The sequence below is a fragment of the Lontra canadensis genome, unplaced genomic scaffold (assembly GCF_010015895.1).
Source record: "Lontra canadensis isolate GAN:19392208 unplaced genomic scaffold, GSC_riverotter_1.0 scaffold23, whole genome shotgun sequence".
In the NCBI taxonomy this organism is placed as follows: domain Eukaryota; kingdom Metazoa; phylum Chordata; class Mammalia; order Carnivora; family Mustelidae; genus Lontra; species Lontra canadensis.
Genome location: NW_022631017.1, coordinates 12,902,307 through 12,922,453, shown reverse-complemented (window position 1 = coordinate 12,922,453; position 20,147 = coordinate 12,902,307). Strand labels below are relative to the sequence as shown.

The 20,147-nt window shown below is 37.8% G+C and overlaps 1 protein-coding gene across 2 annotated transcripts in view; it reads left to right on the top strand.

Annotated features, from left to right (window-relative positions):
• Positions 1 to 20,147, top strand: part of ROS1 (ROS proto-oncogene 1, receptor tyrosine kinase) — a 111,293-nt gene that overhangs the window by 46,446 nt on the left and 44,700 nt on the right. For both annotated transcript variants that reach the window (XM_032862387.1, XM_032862388.1), the window contains exons 19-28: positions 5,170 to 5,384; positions 5,899 to 6,059; positions 6,450 to 6,594; positions 9,249 to 9,511; positions 12,273 to 12,336; positions 12,652 to 12,854; positions 14,395 to 14,600; positions 15,110 to 15,396; positions 18,456 to 18,632; positions 19,768 to 19,970. In XM_032862387.1, coding sequence (XP_032718278.1) covers positions 5,170 to 5,384; positions 5,899 to 6,059; positions 6,450 to 6,594; positions 9,249 to 9,511; positions 12,273 to 12,336; positions 12,652 to 12,854; positions 14,395 to 14,600; positions 15,110 to 15,396; positions 18,456 to 18,632; positions 19,768 to 19,970 — 1,924 coding nt within the window. The remainder of the gene's footprint in view (positions 1 to 5,169; positions 5,385 to 5,898; positions 6,060 to 6,449; positions 6,595 to 9,248; positions 9,512 to 12,272; positions 12,337 to 12,651; positions 12,855 to 14,394; positions 14,601 to 15,109; positions 15,397 to 18,455; positions 18,633 to 19,767; positions 19,971 to 20,147) is intronic.

Genomic DNA, 20,147 nt, shown 5'->3' with positions numbered 1-20,147 from the left:
TTGAAATTCTCTCTCTCTGTGTCTGTTCTCTGTCTCCCTGTCTTAAAAAAAAAAAAAAAAATTGATAAACAGCCAACAGTTTTTTAACTTCAAGGGAGCAGTTATAGATCTCAAATTTAAATAAAGGATGTTGAATCATTAGAGAACAGCATTTAGAGAGATAATTTAGAAATCTTTTTTTTCCATAGCTGAAGAAACACCCAGAGATGTGCAAATTTGCATAAATAGATGGTCAGTAAAGGGTTAAAGTAAAACAAAAGATAATGCTTTGGGGCAGAGATTTTTCAATGGGAATTAAACTTTTTCTTATTTATTTTTCTTTTCTTTCATTTTTTAAAAGATTTTATTCATTTATTTGACAGAGTGAGATCACAAGTAAGCAGAGAGGCAGTCAGATAGAGAGGGGAAAGCAGGCTCCCTGCCAAGCAGAGAACCTGGATGCGGGGCTTTCTGGGATCATGATCGGAGGCAGAGGTTTAACCCATTGAGCCACCCAGGCGCCCCTCTTTTTTTTTTTTTTTTTTCATTTTTATTAGGTTTTTAATTTTAATTCCAGTATAGTTAACATATTAATGTTATATTAGTTTCAGGTGTGCAATACAGTGATGTAACAATTTTATCATGGTGATAAGCATAGTCTTTAATCCCTATCACCTATGTCACCCATCCCCCACACACTTCCTGTCTCGTAACCATCAGTTTGTTTTCTACAGTTAGGAGTCGGTTCCTTGGTTTGTCTCTCTCACTTTCTCTTTTTTCCCTTTGTTCATTTGTTTTAATTCTTAAATTCCTTAATATGAATGAGATTATATGGTATTTGTCTTTTTCTGACTGACTTATTTTGCTTAGCATTATACTTTCTAGGTCTATCCATGTTGTTGCAAGATTTAATTCCTTTTATGGCTGAATAATATTGCATGATATATGTATCTTTTTATCCATTCATCTATTGATGGATGCTTGGACTGTTTTCATAATTTGGCTATTGTAAATAATGCTGCAGTAAACATAGGGGTGCACATATCCTTTTGAATTAGTGTTTTTCTATTCTTTGGGTAAATACCCAGTAGTGCGATTATTGGATCTTAGAGTAGTTCTATTTTTAATTTTTTGAGGAAACTCCATATGCTTTCCATAGTGACTGCACTAGTTTGCATTTCCACTAACAGTGCCTGAGGGTTCCTTTTTTCCAATGTCCTTGCCAACACTTGTTGTTGCTTGTGTTTTTTATTTTAGCCATCTGATAAGTGTGAGGTGATATCTCGTTGTAGTTTTGATCTGTGTGTCTCTGGTAAGTGATGCTGAGCACCTTTTCATGTGTCTGTTGGCCGTATGTATGTCTTCTTTGGAGAAATGTCTGTTCATGTCTTCTGCCTATTTTTTAACTAGATTATTTGTGTTTTAGGTATTGAGTTGTATCAGCTTTTTATATGTTTTGGATACTAACCCTTAATTTGCAAATTAGATTATTTGCAAATATCTTCTCCCATTCAGTAGGTTGTCTTTTAGTTTTGTTGATTATTTCCTTCACTGTGCAGAAGCTTTTTATTTTGATGTAGTCCCAATAATTTATTTTTGCTTTTATTTCCCTCTCCTCAGGAGACATATCTAGAAAAATGTTGCTATGGCCAATGTCAGAGAAATTACTGTTTGTGCTCTTTTCTAGGATTTTTATGGTTTTATGTCTCACATTTAGGTCTTTAATCCACTGTGAATTTGTGTATGGTGTAAGAAAGTGGTCCAGTTTTATTCTTTTGCATGTACCTGCTCTAGGGTAGAGTTTTCTAATATTGGGTTCTTGGATCCCAGGGAGTTTGGAGGGCTTCAGAATGTGTATGAGTACTCTGAACTTGAGGATCCATGCTTTTCATCAATTTTCAGGGAGCCTAATCTTAAAAAGGCAAAGAACTCCTGCTACATGAAGACAATGACAAGACTACTTTTAGATTAAAAGATTCATTTTTTTGGTTACTGGAAAAACTCTTAATCATAGAGACAATGAAAAAGGAATATACATATCTGAATATGTATACAAACATATAGTGTGTATAAGCAAATACACAACAATCTGAGTAACCAAGTTTTTCATATCTACTATGGCATTCAGCTTTGGCTTTTTTCCCGCCTGTGAGCCACAGAAAACTGGTTGTTCTTTTCCTTGGAAACGTTAAGGTACTGGTAATCTGATTGCCAAAAGAATCTAAGATAATATATTTAAAGTGGTAGTGTCCTGAAGGATTATGATTCATTCTGTGTCTGTATATCCTGGAGGGCTGGTTAGCTGGTGTTTGATGAGAGCCCAGCTCCTTGAGCATCCAGAGAATTGATATCATTGAATAGGTAGAGAAAGGAGGTTTCTCCTTTAAAAATACATTTCCTCATCTAAAAGTTAATAATGTTTCTGTGTATGCTTTCACAATCAAGTGCAGCAGCGCTTGGCCATGGATAGGCACATTTGCCCTCCAAGTAAGTCTTGCCTTTTTTTATCATATCAGGAAATAAAAGTTGTACAGAAAGAGAGGGATTCCAGAACATCTTACAAGTAAAGAATTTTTTCTTCTATATAGCCTAGATTCCTTCTTCTACATTTTAAGTTCCTTTTCTTTAGTTTAGCTCAGCACTAATAAAAATATAATATGAACCACATATGTAACTGTAAATTTCCTGGTTGACTCATTGAAAAAAGTAAAAAGATACAGGTAAATTATTAATTCATATTAGTTCTTGAATATCCAGAGTGCATTTTACATATACAGCACATCTCAACTCGTACATTAAGTTTTCATAGGAAATACTTGATCTGTGTTGAGATTTTATAAAATTTACAGTTGAAAAAGTTGGTTTATATGCCCAAGTTTTTCAAATACTTAAAATTTTTCTAATAAATCAAACATATGGTTCATAATATATGAGTCAAATATTAATTTTAAAACTTAACCTAAATTAATTGAAATTAAATAACATGAAAAATTCAGTTCCTCCGTCATATTCACTATTCAGTAATCGCATGTGGTTTGTGGCTAGTACGTTAGGCAGTCACAGCTCGGGCTCGTAGTAAAGATGAGATGAGCTGTTGGCTGCGACTCAGTATATTCTGAACTCACCAACCGTAGTGGAGCTACTCTCGAAATTGCTCTTTCCTCTCCTATGTCCGTCCATTCCCTTCAGTTTATAAAAGAATGAATCAGTTACAAGTATAACAACATATCTGACTTGGAAGTTCAAGAGGGTGCCCCTATCAAAAGTTCAGATGTATTTAGTTATGTCAGGACTGATTACGTTACTCCAAAGGAGCCAACGCCCTTGCTGTTCCCCTTTATCTGATATGTTCCCAGACTCAGTTCCTTTGGTTAACTGGTATTCCATCTGCATGGCTCAGTTTAAACATTGTTCTTTAAGAAACACTTTTTCTGACCAGACCCTAGTAAGTCTCCTTGTTCAGGAACCCACTCCACCTTTCTTCTTACAGTGCTGTTCAGCAGGGCTGTTGTTTGCTCATCTTCTACGGGACTGCCTTTTCTGCTAGCCTGTGCATGCTGTGAGGGCGGGGATTGTATTTGTTTTATTTACCACTGCATTCTTGGTGACTAACACAGAACTAGGCACAGAACATTTGTTGCATGGATGAGTAAATGAATGAACCTTCAGCCTAGTAGCCTCAGCTGACCTCCATACACAACTTCATAGTATCATGGAAGAATTTGTCTTTTTATGACTTTCCTGTTGAGCTTTGATTTAAATCCAGCTTCACTTATTGCTGAAGACCGAAGGGTTTAAAATTTCAGGTGGAAGGAAGCCCCATACTGACCTCCTGAAAGTGAAGAGGTTTTGCTGATGTTGTGCTGTGAACATTGGAGGTCAAGAATTTCCTGGTTAGCTCAGGAGATTTTTACAGGGGAGGAGACATCAGCTGGATATGAGGGGCAATCTAAGCCAGTAGCAACTGAGGGCTATCCAGTCTCACCTGACGGGGAAATCTGTCCTGGGGACTATTTTGGGAATGCTGAAACAAAGAACCTGGTGAGCAAAACTAACACAAATGAGTTCACAGGATACAGGCTGCAGCAGCTCTGTGGGTGGTCCAGAGGAAGCTGGCCTCTTCAGACCACGTGCATCCCACTTGGTGAGGTTCCTTCCATTTGGAATTTGGTTTTATGTATTACACAAGGTTGCTGGAAAGTTCTAATGAGAAAAATAACAAGGTGTAAAATTAGGCTAGTGGGTGAAAGTCCAAAAAACGAATCAGATACTGTTTTCATAACTGTGAAGGTATAAATAGAGTATTTTACTAGAAAAAGGATGATGAGAATAGTCCTTGTGAGTATACTTCTTTATAAGGTTCCCAGTTTCCAGTTATGGTCCCCGTAGGTAGTTTCAGTTTTGTCAGGGAGGTATTGTGAAATTTACAGATCAAAATTTGTATGTATTTTGATTTTAAACACCGTACTTCAATACTTTCTAAAGAAGGGCATGTCAATGCTAAAAAGCTTTAGAAACATCATTAAAAGAAAAAAAGTCATTGAAAGGCTAAACATCACTGAGATAGTTTTTATTTATTGAGTACTAGGCAACTGGAGTAATATGAGAAACCACCAAGCAGATTTTTAAAATAAAAATTGTAAAATTCTGTCATTGAGAAAAAAACTGTAAAATCAGTTTAAGTAATAGTCCGTTAACTTGAATCCCCCAGTCTGAAAAGGAGCATTTTGAATAAGCTGAAGAGCTTAATGAGTATCACTGAAGAATAATTGTGAATAGTATAAAGTGAAGAACCAAACATGCTAGAATGATGAATGGCAAATAAGGAAGGCAACTAACCGACTATAGGAAGGAGGCACGGCACAATGAGGAAAAAGCAGTCAATATTGAGGGTACTTCCAAGAATTGAAAGTATTTGTTAAAACCTGTGTATCCTCTTGCCATTGCAATATCACTTTAAGAAGAAAAGTTCTAGAAAATTTGCTTTAGGTATACTTGAACAAAAATGCAAAAAAATCAATTTTCTATGGAACTAAAGATAGCAATGATTATTGTTGGAAAGTATTTCCTTTTTGTTTTTGTATACACAAACATACACTCTCACAAACACATATTCTCTCCAGTAAGGCATGTACCAGCCTTTTCCCTTCACTTTAGGTACACATGCTAATTGGTTTCATGTCTTCGCAGCTCTGGGGAGACCAACATCACAGAATTTGCAGCCTGGAGTACCTCGGAAATTTCCCAGAACACACTGATGTACTATAGTGGTCGGCTCTTCTGGATCAATGGCTTTAAGATTATCGCAGCTCAGGAAATAGGTCAGAGAGCCAGTGTTTCGGTTTTGGAACCAGCCCCATTTAATCAGTTCACAATTATTCAGAGTTCCCTCAAGCCTCTGCCAGGTACAAGATTTTATTCCTGTTTACCCACTCCCCTCTAAATTTTTTATTAAATAAATGTTTAGGTTGGGATTTTTTTTCTTAAGAATTATGTCTTTTTTTAAAAAAGATTTTATTTATTTATTTGAGGAAAAGACAGTGAGAGAGAGCATGAGTGGGGAGAAGGTCAGAGGGAGAAGCAGACTCCCCATGGAGCCGGGAGCCTTACTCGGGACTTGATCCTGGGACTCTGGGATCATGACCTGAGCCGAAGGCAGTTGCTCAACCAACCGAGCCACCTAGATGCCCAAAAATTATGTCTTAAAAAGAAAAAGGCTTTAGTAGTTTCCATTGGTCAATTCACTCTTAACCAAATTTGCAGCATGTAACAGGTAAAGAAAAATTTCAGGATATATTGAAGGAAAGGAAATTTCGTTTTGGTACCAATTATTAGTAACTTCCATTATTTTTCCATGTTTTCTATGATGATTGAGAATCTTAAATTCTTTTCCCCTCTATTATTTCTTTCATCCCATAGGCAACTTTTCCATTACCCCCAAGGTTATCCCAGATTCTGTTCAAGAGTCTTCATTTAGGATCGAAGGGAATGCTTCAAGTTTTCAAATCCTGTGGAATGCTCCCCCAGCAGTGGACTGGGGTGTAATTTTCTACAGTGTGGAATTCAGTTCTCTATCTAAGGTATAGTGTGGGTTCTAGTAGCTTCCACTTCTTAAGCAGTCTGTACCATTTGCATCAGCCCTGCCTGCACTGATTTGTGCTTCTTCCATTTAGCCAAGCCTGTCTATTTCCTTTGTTGTTCCCATACATTTGGTTATTTTTCCCGAGAGCCCTTGTTTATAGCCAGTCTCTGACCATTTTGGGGTTAGTGGTAACAGCTGGTTTGTTAGATACATTTTAACTGGTCTGTGTGGAACCACATGGAACTGACCAACATTAGCATTTCCAAAATTGCAGGTTTTGACTTTACATGTGAACCAGAGTTTTGGGGATTTTGGTTAATTAGGAATAAAGGATTTTATGATTCTCTCACTAAGAAAATAATGTGGTTTTTTTTTTCTTATATTTTAGTTCCTGGCTAGTGAACAACAGCTTTCACCTGTATTTACTGTGGAAGGTCTGGAGCCTTTTGCCTTCTTTAATCTCTCTGTCACTCCTTATACGTACTGGGGAAAAGGCCCCAAAACATCTCTGTCACTTCGAGCACCAGAAACAGGTACATGGGTCAAAATCTCTTTTACAAAAGGAAGAACCTCACTTTCTATGACCTAGAGTAAATAGCTACTAATTAAAAAAAAAAGACCCTTTTAATGACTTTGGAGATTAGAATAGCACCATTAAAATAAATCTGAATAATTTATTCCAAAAGCACATATCAAAGATTTCTTAGATACTGTTTTGCTTGTTTATCATAATATATCTGATGCAGAAATTTCAGGAAATTTGTGAAACACCTGATAAGGAAAATGGGCATATAACAGCAGAGACAGTTTCATGGAAGGCAGGCTTGCCGGTAGAAGTTCTCATGGATAGTAGCTTAGAGTCTTCCAAAGATGAATAACTGATTTGTCTAAATTTAATGTTTCTCTTTGGTATATCTTTTAAAAAGAATACTAGTCATATCTTTATATGTGTATTGCTATAAAATATGCAAAGCACATTTATGTGTATCACTCCTTTATTAAACATTTGTTGCATACCTATCATGTGTCAGAAACATCATTTCATCCTTTCGTTTGACCCTCACCCTGCTCTGAGGAAGGTAGGACAGGTGTTATTATCTCATTTATGCAAATGAGAAACCAGAATCCCGGTGGCTCCCTAATGTTGCATAACTAGTTAAGTGGCAGGGCTGGAACTTAATCCAGACTTTTTGCTGTAGTTTGATCAAATCTCCTTTCGGTCATTTCTGCAAATGTGGTCAATGATAGTATCCTATTGATTTATTTAATATCAGCATATTAGCACAGGACCTGGCAGGTATAGTGAGAGCTCAGTAAGCATAGATATCCATTCACTATTGTGGGTTTTTTTTTTTTTTAAGATTTTATTTATTTATTTGACAGACAGAGATCACAACTAGGCAGAGAGACAGGCAGAGAGAGAAGGGGAAGCAGGTTCCCTGCCAAGCAGAGAGCCCGATGTAGGGCTCGATCCCAGGACCCTGAGACCATGACCTGAGCTGAAGGCCGAGGCCCAAGCCACTGAGCCACCCAGGTGCCCCACCACTGTGGTTTTTTAACTGCAAAGATTCTTTCAATGATATTTATCCATAAGTCTCATAACAGGAACATAGTGGAGCCTGGGCAGGTTCTGGAGCAGTTAGCATTTGGATCCAGGTATGCTCTCTTTGAGATTGTCTTGGGATATCAGCTTTGGTCGAATTCTTCTGTGGAAATGGCTTTGTCTGCATCTGTCAGGGGATGCACAGGGGCTAGGGTCATCAGCACTCTGCTGGATGTTGGGGGCAATAAAAAAAAAAAAAGAAAAGAGCTGGCCTTTGCCTTCAGGAAATTTACAATATAGTTGGGAAATTATTCAAATTGACAAATATTTATTAAGCACTTACTGTGCGCCAGTCTTATACTAGATTTGAGGGGATTTTTTTTTAAAGAGCGTGATATTGTGATTTTTCTTTTTTTAAAGATTTTATTTATTTATTTTACAGACAGAGATCACAAATAGGCAGGGAGGCAGGCAGAGAGAGAGGGGGAAGCAGGCTCCCTGATGAGCAGAGAGAGCCAGATGCAGGGCTCGATCCCAGGACCCCGAGACCATGACCCGAGCTGAAGGCAGAGGCCTTAACCCACTGAGCCACCCAGGCACCCCTAGATTTGTGGGGATTTAACAAGGAATAAGAAAAGATGCTTTCTCTGATGGAGCACGTAACACAGTTGAGATAAACACATGTTTCCAATGATAATAGAAATGAGACCGTGAAAATTGAGTTGCAATGGCACAGAGCAAATAGACAAGATGGAAAGCTTCATCTGTATCAAGCTTCATCTATACCATCTCCTAAGAAGGAGAGCGCAGTGCTCATGGACTGGTATGGTCACTGAAGGCCTTTGGGGAGGGGGAATTCTAGCTGGGCTCTGCGAGATGATGCAAGAAAATGTATCCCATGTGAGCACAGTGTAAGCAGGCCTGGGGACTGCATAATGATGTGAGTGTCAAACATTGAGAAGTGACGTGATTGGAGTGGAGAGTGGAAGGGGACCTTGTAGAGGAGTCAGAAGACAGAAGACAGGCATCTTAGATGAAATGACAAAGACATCAGGCAGAGGAATTTTTCTTGATTAAGAGGAAGATAAATTCACTGAAGGAGTGGGAGAGACTAAATTTCTTGGTTTGACTCTAGGATTAATGGTAACCCCAAACCGTACTCTTGGGGGGTACTCCTTACTGCTGGGGAGGATTCAAGGTGAGAGTACCTGGATCCGTCATATACTTCATGTTACATCCTGAACTGGCTAAAGGCTGGACCGAGTTCCTACCTTGCTTCCTGTGACTGCCCTTTCCACCACCAGCTGAATCACTGTGTCAAGATGAGAGTAAATATTGTATTTTATAAGGAGAATCAGCCACCCTCCAGATGAGGGTGATGAGGCACAGATGAGAAAGATGGACCTAAGTGCTGGCAAGACGGATTTGGGTTGAAGATAAGAAAGATTTGATGAAATATCAGGATAGGTTCGTGAAGAAATCTGTGGAATATTCTCTCCTGAAGATCTTTAAGAACAAGATAGATGCACTCCAGTGGTCTGGAATGAGAAGTACTTATTACTAAGCTTCTCCACACCCTCACCATGAATGGTAAAAAGTCAACCTTTCATTCTTGTCTACCTTATCTGTGTCTCTGCTTTGCAGTTCCATCAGCACCACAGAACCCCAGGGTATTTGTATTACCAAGTGGAAAATACCATAACCAGAATGAAGTTGTGGTGGAATTTCGATGGAATAAGCCTAAGCATGAAAACGGTGTGTTAACAAGATTTGAAATTTTCTATCAAATATCCAACCAGACAGACACAAATGAAACATTCGAAGACTGGATCGCTGTCAACACAACTCCCTCAGAGATGTCTTTTCAGCTTGAAGGCATGAGTCCTGGGTACACTGTTGCCTTCCAGGTATGAATAAAAACAGGGAAATGAGGGTTTTAAGATTGATTAAAGGACTAAGTTAGGAATTCGGCCACTCTGTCAATAATTTGGAGTCCACTGTGATCATGGAATCAAGTGGGTAATGAGGACACAGAGGGGAGAGGGGACAGCTAGGGTAAAGGACATCTTGACAACTTTCTGGCTTTCAGATTCAGAACAGACCATTATTTCTTCTGTGATCACTATAGGCCATGGACCACAGTAGATAACTTTTATATTCCTTATCTCATTTGATCCTCTTATGGACTGTGAAGAGAAAATCCAGGTCTCTGGGTGTATTGGTGAGTTACTAATGCTGTGTGGCTAGGAAGTGGTGTGCTATAGTCCAACTTCTAGAGTCCTTTCCACTGGATGATTCACTATTGTGAGTCCTCTGGATGTCCCAACTTGGAGCTACCCATGGAAATAAAAACTGAGGGTCTAGGTGGTTGACAGCTCAAAGTTACTTTTTGGCTGCTGATAGAGGAGAAAGTGAGAGAGAATGGGAGGCAAGAATAAAAAGCTACCCCCACCTCATTTTTGTCTTTTAACTCTCATATGAGATAGCTTTCTACCTACAGTAGATGGCTTGATGATTTTCATATCTTCATTAAATAGAAAGTTGGTGACAATGTTGTACATATTTAGAGCCATTTTCCATTACTTCTTGGGGAACATAATGCTTTGGGAAATATTTTAGAGATCTGAGCTTCCTGAGGATCTAGTTTCTTTTTGTAAAGTCCTAATTTAAAAATTATTTTGTTAACAAATTAGGTCTACATAGACAAATCAAAAAAGTTGTGCATAAAAGTTAAAGATAACACACATTCCCACTGGTAAAGATTTATGTGTGTTCTGGTTAAAGAAATATCCTGGTTAAGTGTATCTGTCTGTTACACAGAGCTTCAGATCTCAGCCACCACAAAACCACACAAAGTGATATGCATGGGTATGCATGAGTTTCACTTAACATGGCCTTGTGCAAAGGTGAAGATGGCTTGGTATATGTGTGTAGCATCATACACACACATATACAGAGAGTAGTATGTATAATATGGTAAAATATATTTAACACTAGAAATATATAAAAACAATCTAATGCTTTGTTGATTGAAAGGGTACTTGAGGATCTTCCCTTTGGGTCCATCATTATGGACGTTAGTTTTCTTTACAGGCTATTGTACATATGCAAGGTTTGGAAGTGGAAGTAATTTACTACACAAGAAAAAACATGTAATAAAAACTGTTTTTAAAAAGCTTTGGTACTAGGATGCAGGGCGGCACAGTGGGAAGAAACTATACAGCCCTCAGAAGACTTGGTTTTTATGTCAGTTTTTGCATGTGTCATTGTGGATTAGTTACTTAGGTTTAACTGAGATTTTGTCTGGTTTCTGCTCTTAGTAGTTGTGAGGCTCGAAAGAGATAATGTATGTAAAGTGGTTTGAGATGCACAATTTATTTTCAAATGTAAGTTTTAATTATTATTTCTATTATTTATTTCTATTTCTATTTATATATTTATATTTATCCTGTTTATTACTATTACTTTCTTATTATTTTCCTTTTCTAAATCTCCTTTTTTAAAAGTATAGTAAATTTAGTTATTTAAAGCTTCTAGTTGTTTATTTCACAGTAAGTGGAAATTTGCCATAATATGCATAGTTTTGTTTCTGTTAAATGTTCTACAGAAAATTTTGAAAATAGCTAAAACTTTTCTTAGAAATTCAAATCTTTTGCAGTGGAGATTTGTGCCATTACTTCATACTTTTTTTTTTTTTTTGAAGATTTTATTTATTTGACAGAGAGGGAGAGAGACCACAAGTAGGCAGAGGCAGCAGGCAGGGAGAGAGGGGGGAAGGCTCCCTGGGGAGCAGAGAGCCGGGGCTCGATCCCAGGACCCTGAGATCATGACCCGGGTTGAAAGCAGAAACTTATCCCACTGAGCCACCCAGGTGCCCCTACTTCATACTTTTTTAGACAAAAAGATCAACAACAATAAAAAACAAACCACCAGCATGAATGTGAGGCAATATTTACCTCTTAGTGATTTATTGCTTTATACTTGAATGGAAGTAACTATTTGAAACTATTCAGTCAGAGAAAGAAAAATGCCATATGATTTCACTCATGTGGAATTTAAGAACACAACAGACAAACATAGGGGAAAGGGGAAGAAAAGGAGAGGGAGGCAAACCATAAGAAACTCTTAACTGTAGAGGACAGACTGAGGGTTGCTGGAGGGAAGGTGGTTGGTGATGGGCTAAATGGGTAATGGGCACTAAGGAGGATAATTGTGATGAGTGCTGGGTGTTGTATGTAAGTGATGGGTCACTAAATTCTACTACTGAAAAATATTACACTGTACGTTAACTATCTGGAATTTATTTTATATTATATTATTTATTTCTATTTTAATTTAATTTAATTTTTTCAGTGTTCCAAGATTCATTGTTTATGCACCACACCCAGTGCTCCATGCAATATGTGCCTTCCTTAATACCCACCACCAGGCTCACCCAATCCCCCATCCCTCTCTCCTCCAAAAACTTCAGTTTGTTTCTCAGAGTCCACAGTCTCTCGTGGTTTATCTCGAACTAACTGGAATTTAAATAAAAACTTGAAAAAAAAACCTATTCATAATCAGAATTATGAAGTGAAATCTTCAATAATCTATCAGTTTCAGAATGGAATTATTATCATTGAGCACACCACTGAATGCCATTTTCTTGGTATCTTTTTCTTTCTTTAGGTTCGAGTCTTCACATCCAAAGGACCTGGACCATTTTCTGACATAGTAAAGTCCAAAACAGCAGGTATTTATTACCAAACACTGTGTAAAAAACAGCTAGTGTTTTAACAACATTCTTGACCCTGGGTATGCTCAGGATATGAATACTGTCTCTGAGCTGAAGTTAAAGTCAAATAATCAATTTTTATCATCCATGAACATGTTTAAATAAGCCTAAGCATAAGGTGCCTGTGCAGTGTTGACCAAGACTGGAACAGTAGACGACCCCAGAGGAGACCCATGGATTTCAGAATAGTCTGCTTGTGAATCAAGAGATTTTGCCAAACCAAAGATGTTTTTTCCTTATACATATTCTAAGTGTTCCGTTTCTTGTTTTCAGAAATCACCCCATTTCCATACCTCGTAACTCTTTTTGACAGCAAGATAGTTTTATTAGATATGGATCAAAATCAAATTGTATGGACATTTTCAACAGAAAGAGACATCAGTAGCATGGGCTACACAGCTGATGACGGAATGGGGTATTATGCTCAAGGAGACTCACTTTACCTTCTGAACATGCATAACAGGTCCACTTCTGAGGTATCTCACTATGTAAACTATTCTGGAAAGAAAGACATGGATAATTTGCATACCACACTACCCTGTAATTAAAATGGCTGGTCAGTGGTTGAGACATTAAGATTAGAATGGTTGATAAGGACAGATGTTGTCTAATTATTTAGCCACAGATAAACAGAGATTAGATTTTGGGCAAATGTCATTCAAGATTAATCTAGCAAATAATTATTTGGTTTAAGGCACTGTGTTAGTTCCTGGGATAGAGGGGTAAAAAAAAATCACAGTCCTTGAACAAATCCAGTCTGGTATGAGTCTGACACTAGGAATATAGTACTGTATAGTAATTAATGTGTGAGCTTTGGGATCTGAAATTTAGAATTTAATTGGCTTCCCCACTTACTAGATCTGGCCATCAGCAAGTTATTTAACTACTGACTATGTGGTATCTGGTCATATGGCTCCTGCGAAGATTAAATGAGATAATCTAGGGGAGGCCTGAGCACAATGCTGGGAATGTGGTGGCATTCACTGGATACAGCAGACAGACAGAAGACAGCATCATACCAGGCTGAGGGTAGGATGTGGTGGTATGACAGAAAATGGGTATCAGTGCAGGTTGGAGAGGTGGTGGTATAATGGAAAGGCATGATGGGTACAAAGAAGATGATACAGGTGAAGGTGGGAAAAGATGAGGGGGTAGTAAGTGTAAAGACAGGGAAACAACAGAGCCATACCATATTTAGGAGTCTGTAAATAGAGTGAGCTTAGAATGGAGATGGGGGTGAGGGTGAGTGAAGGACAGGTGGGAAAGCTGGAGAAGTAGACAGGAGCCTCAATATAATGGGCCTCTTCTACTGTGCTAGGGTGTGGAGTGCCAATCCTGAAGACCACATCAAGCCATTAAAGAAACTTAGTGGGTCATTCACATGATCAAGTTAGGTTACAGAAAGACCTCTCTATTAGTGATGTCAATAATGATTTAGAGAAAGTTATGTCTTAGACAACTAGGAGGCCATCACTGAAACCCAGACAGGAAATGGTAGGCAGGAAATGAGATGAGAAAGGAGAGAACAACTTTGGGACATATTATAAATGGGATTTATTCACGATGGGCAGTCATGATAGGAGGAAGTCATGAATGAATCACATTTGTCAGAATTGCTCCTCAGGTGAGTGTTGGAAATCCATAAAAATAGAGTAGGCAGGAGAAAAGAAGGTTTTGGGGGTGAAGTGATGAATCTATTTCCTGGGATCATTCATATGGAGATGTTCAGTATTCAGTTTGAATCAGTAACTCAGTGAGGGCTTTTGCTACTGTTCTTGTAGCACTGACGTATGAATTATAGTTTAAGTCATGGTAGTTGAAATTAACCAAGAGAAAGAATACAATGTGGGAAGAGGACCAATGATACAATGATACACAGTGCAGAGCTATTGAGATTTTGGATTATAAAGAAGTGCAGTAAGTAAGTAATATGGTAGATTGCAGAAAAGGCCTCAAATTTGAAAACAAAAAAAAAATGACCACTATCTCCTTGGCTGTTTTCTACCTGTTGTTAAGATTTCCCGAGGTGCACTGGTTTTTGATATCACAATTATTACAATTGACTGGATTTCAAGACATCTCTACTTTGTGCAAAAAGCATCACAAAATGGAATGCAAATATTTGATGTTGATCTTGAACATAAGGTGAAATACCCCAGAAAGCTGAAAATTAGCAATAGAAATTCAACAATAGTCTCTTTTTCTGTGTATCCTCTTTTAAGGTATGTAAAGTGTGACTATCTATTTCTGCTTGACGAAATAGACATTTAATATAATATCTTTGATTTAATGTTAGAAGTCATCGATGGGAAAATAAGATACTTAGGGTTCTTGACTAGCTGTATTAATTCATACTAAGTAATTCTACACATAAATTATGAGCCCAGAGCCACAAATTTGTAAATTTAACCCATACTGACAATTTGGCTAACCTAAAGTTATGGTAATTACCAACAGGAAACCAAAGCTTTGCACATAGCACCTCAAGGTCATTTTAGTCCAAGGCTTTAGTTGTAAACATAGTTATTGAGAAGTCATGGGAAAATGCTATCAACTAAATCGCTTGTGGCCAACTCTATCTCAGAAAGTTATTGGACACTTGGACATGTTCTCTCCAAATGCTGTATTTGTCTCTCTGTTTGTTAGGAATGATTAATCCTCACTGGAAACTAACATTCACAATGATGTGTTTTATTCATTAAGTTGGAGGGTCTTTTTTTTTTCCCTATAGTCGCCTGTATTGGACAGAAGTTTCCAATTTTGGCTCTCAGCTGTTCTACTACAGTATTATCAACCAGACCTTGAATCGCATTCTTCCACCTATAGCCACAAACCATTCAAATGGAAGGAGACAGTGTTTTTGTGGTGTTACTCAATTCGAGTTTAGTGGAACAATGACGATTGATACCTCCGACCTGAAGAAACCACAGATATACTTTGTCAAAGGGCAAGAGATCTGGGCCATGGATCTGGAAGGATGTCGGTGTTGGCAAGTTGTCATGGTGCCAACTCTGCTTGGTAAGACATCCATGTGTGTACTTAGATGCTCATTTGTAATTGTAGTCCCTCCTGTTCCATTAAAAAGAATATATCCAAAAGAAAATACACATGGTATTTGCTCTGGACAATGCCAGCTGTTTCTGTATAATATAAATCAAGTTGTTTCCAGGAAAATTGTATATAAATATTCACAAAATTTTCTGGATCCTTGGGTTTCTTTGTTGCTGTTGTTGTTGTAGTTATTGTATAATTAACAGTAGAGCTACAATTTATTGAGCTTAACTGTATATTCTAAGCAAGCTCCCAAATGTACTACCTCATTTAATTTTCAAAGTACCTCGATGAAGTAGATGTTAGTGTCCTCATTTTATGGATGAGGAAACTGAGGCCGAGGAAGACTAAGGTACTTGTCCAGAGGGCCATGATTAGTGGAGGAGCTGGGGTTTGAAGCTAGGCCTGACTATAGTATCGATGATCTTATTACCAGCACCCCACTTTACTTCTGTTGTGATGGTCCCATTGTCTCCACCTTCAGCAAGAGTTGGTCAGTACTTGACAGGTCTATTTGTTGAAATGCAGTGCATGTGGAGGAAATACTTAAATGTCTGAAGGGATTTGGAGGTCTTCTAATTAGGAGAAACTGCAATAGGAAAAAATGCACTCTAGATACACTCATATATTATTATTTCTTAAAATTTATTTATTTCAGGGAGAGAGAGAGGGAGAGAGAGAGAGAGAATGTTCATGAGCAGAGAGAGGAGGAGAAAAAGGGGAAAGAGAGGGGGAGGGACAAGCAGACTTCTGCACTCAGCCTGGAGCCCTACTCTGTGCTGGATTTCATGACCCTGAGATCATGACCTGAGCTGAAATCAAGAGTTGGACTCGTACCTAACCGAGCCACCCAGGTGCCCCTACTCTCATATATTCTTAAGAGTCTACTCCTCACTCTCCAATGTAGTAACCGCCAGTCATAAGTGATTTAAGTTCAAATTAACTAAAATTAACTGAAATTAAAAATTTAATTCTGCAGTCACATGAGCCACATTGTAAGTGCTCAAAAACACATGGTTATTGTGTTGGGCAGCGTAGAAATAAAATATTTCCATTATCAAAAGTGCTATTGAACATTGCTGGTCTATATAGTGATGTTTTGAAATTGCAAATGAGTGTGTGTATGTGTGTCTGCGTTATAATTGCACATATGGTTTTGTTGATATGTTACCTAGAGCCTTTGAGAAACAATTCCAATATACTTTCAATGGGTTTTGGAGATAATGTTTTGAACTTCTCTTATTAGGAGACTTACTTGTTTCTGTTCAATCTGTGACAAAGACTCTTTCTTGATCAAACATTGGGTTCCTCTGAGCCCTTCCTCAACTAGACCTTGACATTGGTCTTCCATGTCTGTCATTGCTGAGTCTAGTTTTAGCAAGAACCCTTCTAAATCGGTTTAGAGATAATCCTCCACACCTGGTATTTGATCTAGTTCTTTATTCCCCACCTGTGATGTTCTAGGCTTGCCTTTAGCAAAAATCACAATAAGCCAGTTTAGCAAGAATCTTTCTATCCTTGCTGTCTCCTCTTAGTAATTTTCTATTCACTGATCCCCTCATTCTGCTAGTTGGCTCTGCATCCCCAGCTGACCTTGTTGTATGTGAAGTTGAGCACATCTCTCTCCTCCAATATGTGATAGTATTACAATAGTCTTAACTAAAGTCTTCCTTGCCATTTAAACAATTGTCAGAACAATACACATCTAATCTAATCTATTGTCTAATACACAAGAATTATTTAGTGGGCTATTATCTTATAGGTATAGAACCGGTTAGTCTTGCAGGAATCCATAATTGAAGTTTATAACCCTAAAATTAGAAAATTTGAATGACTTTAGAGATCCTTTAGCTCGCATGATGTTGGAAGCAATCCCCTCTATGAAAACAGCCTTGCTTGAGCCCCTGCTTATAAAAAAAAAAAAATCTACTTCTTTTTAAGGAAGTTTTTAAACTTTTTGGAATAATTCTCTATATTAGATTTCCCCACTATATTTAGCCAAAGTTTTTTCCTCATTTTTCCCATTCACTGGTCTGAGTTCTGACCTCTAACTTTATAAAGAATCTACTGTCATAGCTCATGACAGTAAGTTGGAAGAAAAATTCATGTATCTCGAACTACTCCTCACATGATGTGGCTTCTAGATCTTTCTTTGCCCTAGTTACCCTCCTGTGGTTTCACTCCGGTTGCTTGATATACTCTTAAATGTCGCCTCCATAACAACTCCTTATACTCTCATTGTGATCTGGTTAGTGCAGGGAGCTTCTGACCGCCTCTGTCTTCTTCTATTAGAGCTAAAAGTGACCTTACGTCTTTGGGTTGCCTGCCATTTGAAAAACCCATAATCTTTTTCATGTTAACTATTATTAAGCCAGATTTCTTTCATTTATTATTTATAGAATTGATTTTAAGCTTGAATTTAGGTTATCACATTTATTCCTATTTCCTATTCCTATTCCTATTTCAATCTATTTCCTGATTTTGTTATATTTTCAAATTTTAAGTCAGTGAGTAATCCTATTAGTGTCAGTAAGAATCGTGTATCATGTACAAATTTGATAAGCATTTTTACTCTGTGTTAGTTCCTAATCATTGGTAAAAAATATTGAGCAAGACACTGAGCCCTAGGTCTGTCATCTAACATCTCTCTTCCAATAGGCATTGTTTGAGGTGGAGTCACACAAGTTAAGTTGTAAATCTTGGCTCTCAACTTTACTAACTTTGTGGTCTTGAGGAGATTATTTAACTCCTCAAAGCTTCAGTTTCCACTTCTGCAAAATGAGGCTAATAATAATAGTATTTACCTTATTGACTTAGGATGGAGCTAAATTGAGAAAATATCTATAAAATCTTTAGCTTCACAACATAAAATAAAGGTAGCATTTTTTTCCACACTGAAATGATAGAAAGATTCAAAATTTAGTGATTATAATACAGAAAAAGTATTTCACGTACTGTGTAGAGTAGAAACATATGTTATGTATATTTGTTCTTTGTGTTCTTTATTCTATGTTTTTCATGAGCAGGAAGAACACTTGAAAGCTTAACTGTGGATGGGGAATTTCTTTACTGGATCTCCTCGGCAAAGGACAGCACGCAGATTTACCAAGCAAAGAAAAGCAATGGGGCCATCCTCTCTCAGGTGAAGGCCCAAAGGAGTAAGCATATCTTGGCTTACAGTTCAGTTCTGCAACCTTTTCCAGGTAATAAGATTGTACTCGTAATCAGCATGTTCTCCCAGTTTAGGGTCAGAAAAGTCTCAGACTCTCTTCTCCAGGCTGAGCACCCAAAGCCCTTTGTTACTCTCAGCATTACTCCAAATGTTAGGATTGGTGCATGGTAGGATTGCTGTTTGCCCTGGATCATAATTTAGCTCCATGTGTATCCATGGCTCGGGCTGTGGTAGACAACTTTAGACATTGGAAACCCTTGTCTGTCATTCTCTCTGTCTTCTTTCTTTTCTCATTCCCATCATTTCTCTTCTTTCTGTCTTCTCCCCACCTCCCACCCCGAGGATATTTTAGACCTCCCAGTCCATCAAAAAGCACCGCATTAAATTTCAGGACTTTTTAAAAGTAAAGTGCTGTATTTATTGTAGCATTTTGTAGGTCAACCATTTATCACGAGTACATGTGTGCTAAGATTTTTTTTTATTAAGTTCCTAACTTTTTTGGAAATGTGTCACTCATGTTTTTTTAGTGCTGTGCCTAAAACTTTATCTCTTCCATAAACCCTGAGGGTTTTATTATGCAGTTTTGTATGATGCAATGAGTTTTAGGAATGTATGTCTGGCACTATGGCAGAACTAGCTATATAATTCACTTTTCACTTTGAGAAACTTAAAAAATTTAGTAAGTCCGTGCAACATCTGTTTGAAATTGAACACACACATAAACCTGTACATTCTTAAAAATAAAAGCCCTAAAACGAGCATGAGTTTTTGTAACTGGAATTAATTTAAAAAATATGATTAATATAATGCTGTCAATACTTTTTTGAAAGTAAAAAGAGGGTCAATTTGATTTTGCTACTATGTATATTATTCAGTGTACTTTAGCGCCACCTGCTGGAGATTTGAGCAATGATCAGTTACTGTGCTCCCTTTTTCTGAGGCTTTTAAGGACTTCAAAATGTATGCGGGGGGAGAAACCACAAAACACAGAAAACAAAAAACAACCTTGTCTTCTTTTCCTGAAAAAAACATACCCAACACTTCAGTATATCATACCTTGTCAGCTAGGTTATAAAAAGATGTTGTTATCCTTGATGTTAAATAAGTCTGCTCTTCTTCTTTTATCTATGTATGTGTATATTCTTAATCTTCTTTTATTATTTTAGATAAAGCATTACTGCGTCTAGCTTCAGATCTAGCAGAGCCGACTATACTTAACACCAGTAACACCAGCCTCACAATCAGATTACCGCCTGCCAGGACCAACCTCTCGTGCCCGGGAATCACCAACCCAACTCCAACATACCTGGTTTATTACAAAGAAGGTAACAGCAGGAAAACCAGCTCTGAGCTGAAATATAAAATGCTGGTAAGATTGGACCTGGTGGTCTTTGTCTTTTCACAAGATACTTGTTTCTGATATAAAATTCTCATTCAGGACACCTGGGGGCTCAGTGGGTAGGCGTCTGCCTTCAGCTCAGGTCAGGATCCCAGGGTCCTAGGATCCAGCCCTGCCTTGGGCTCCCTGCTGAGGAGGCGGAGCCTG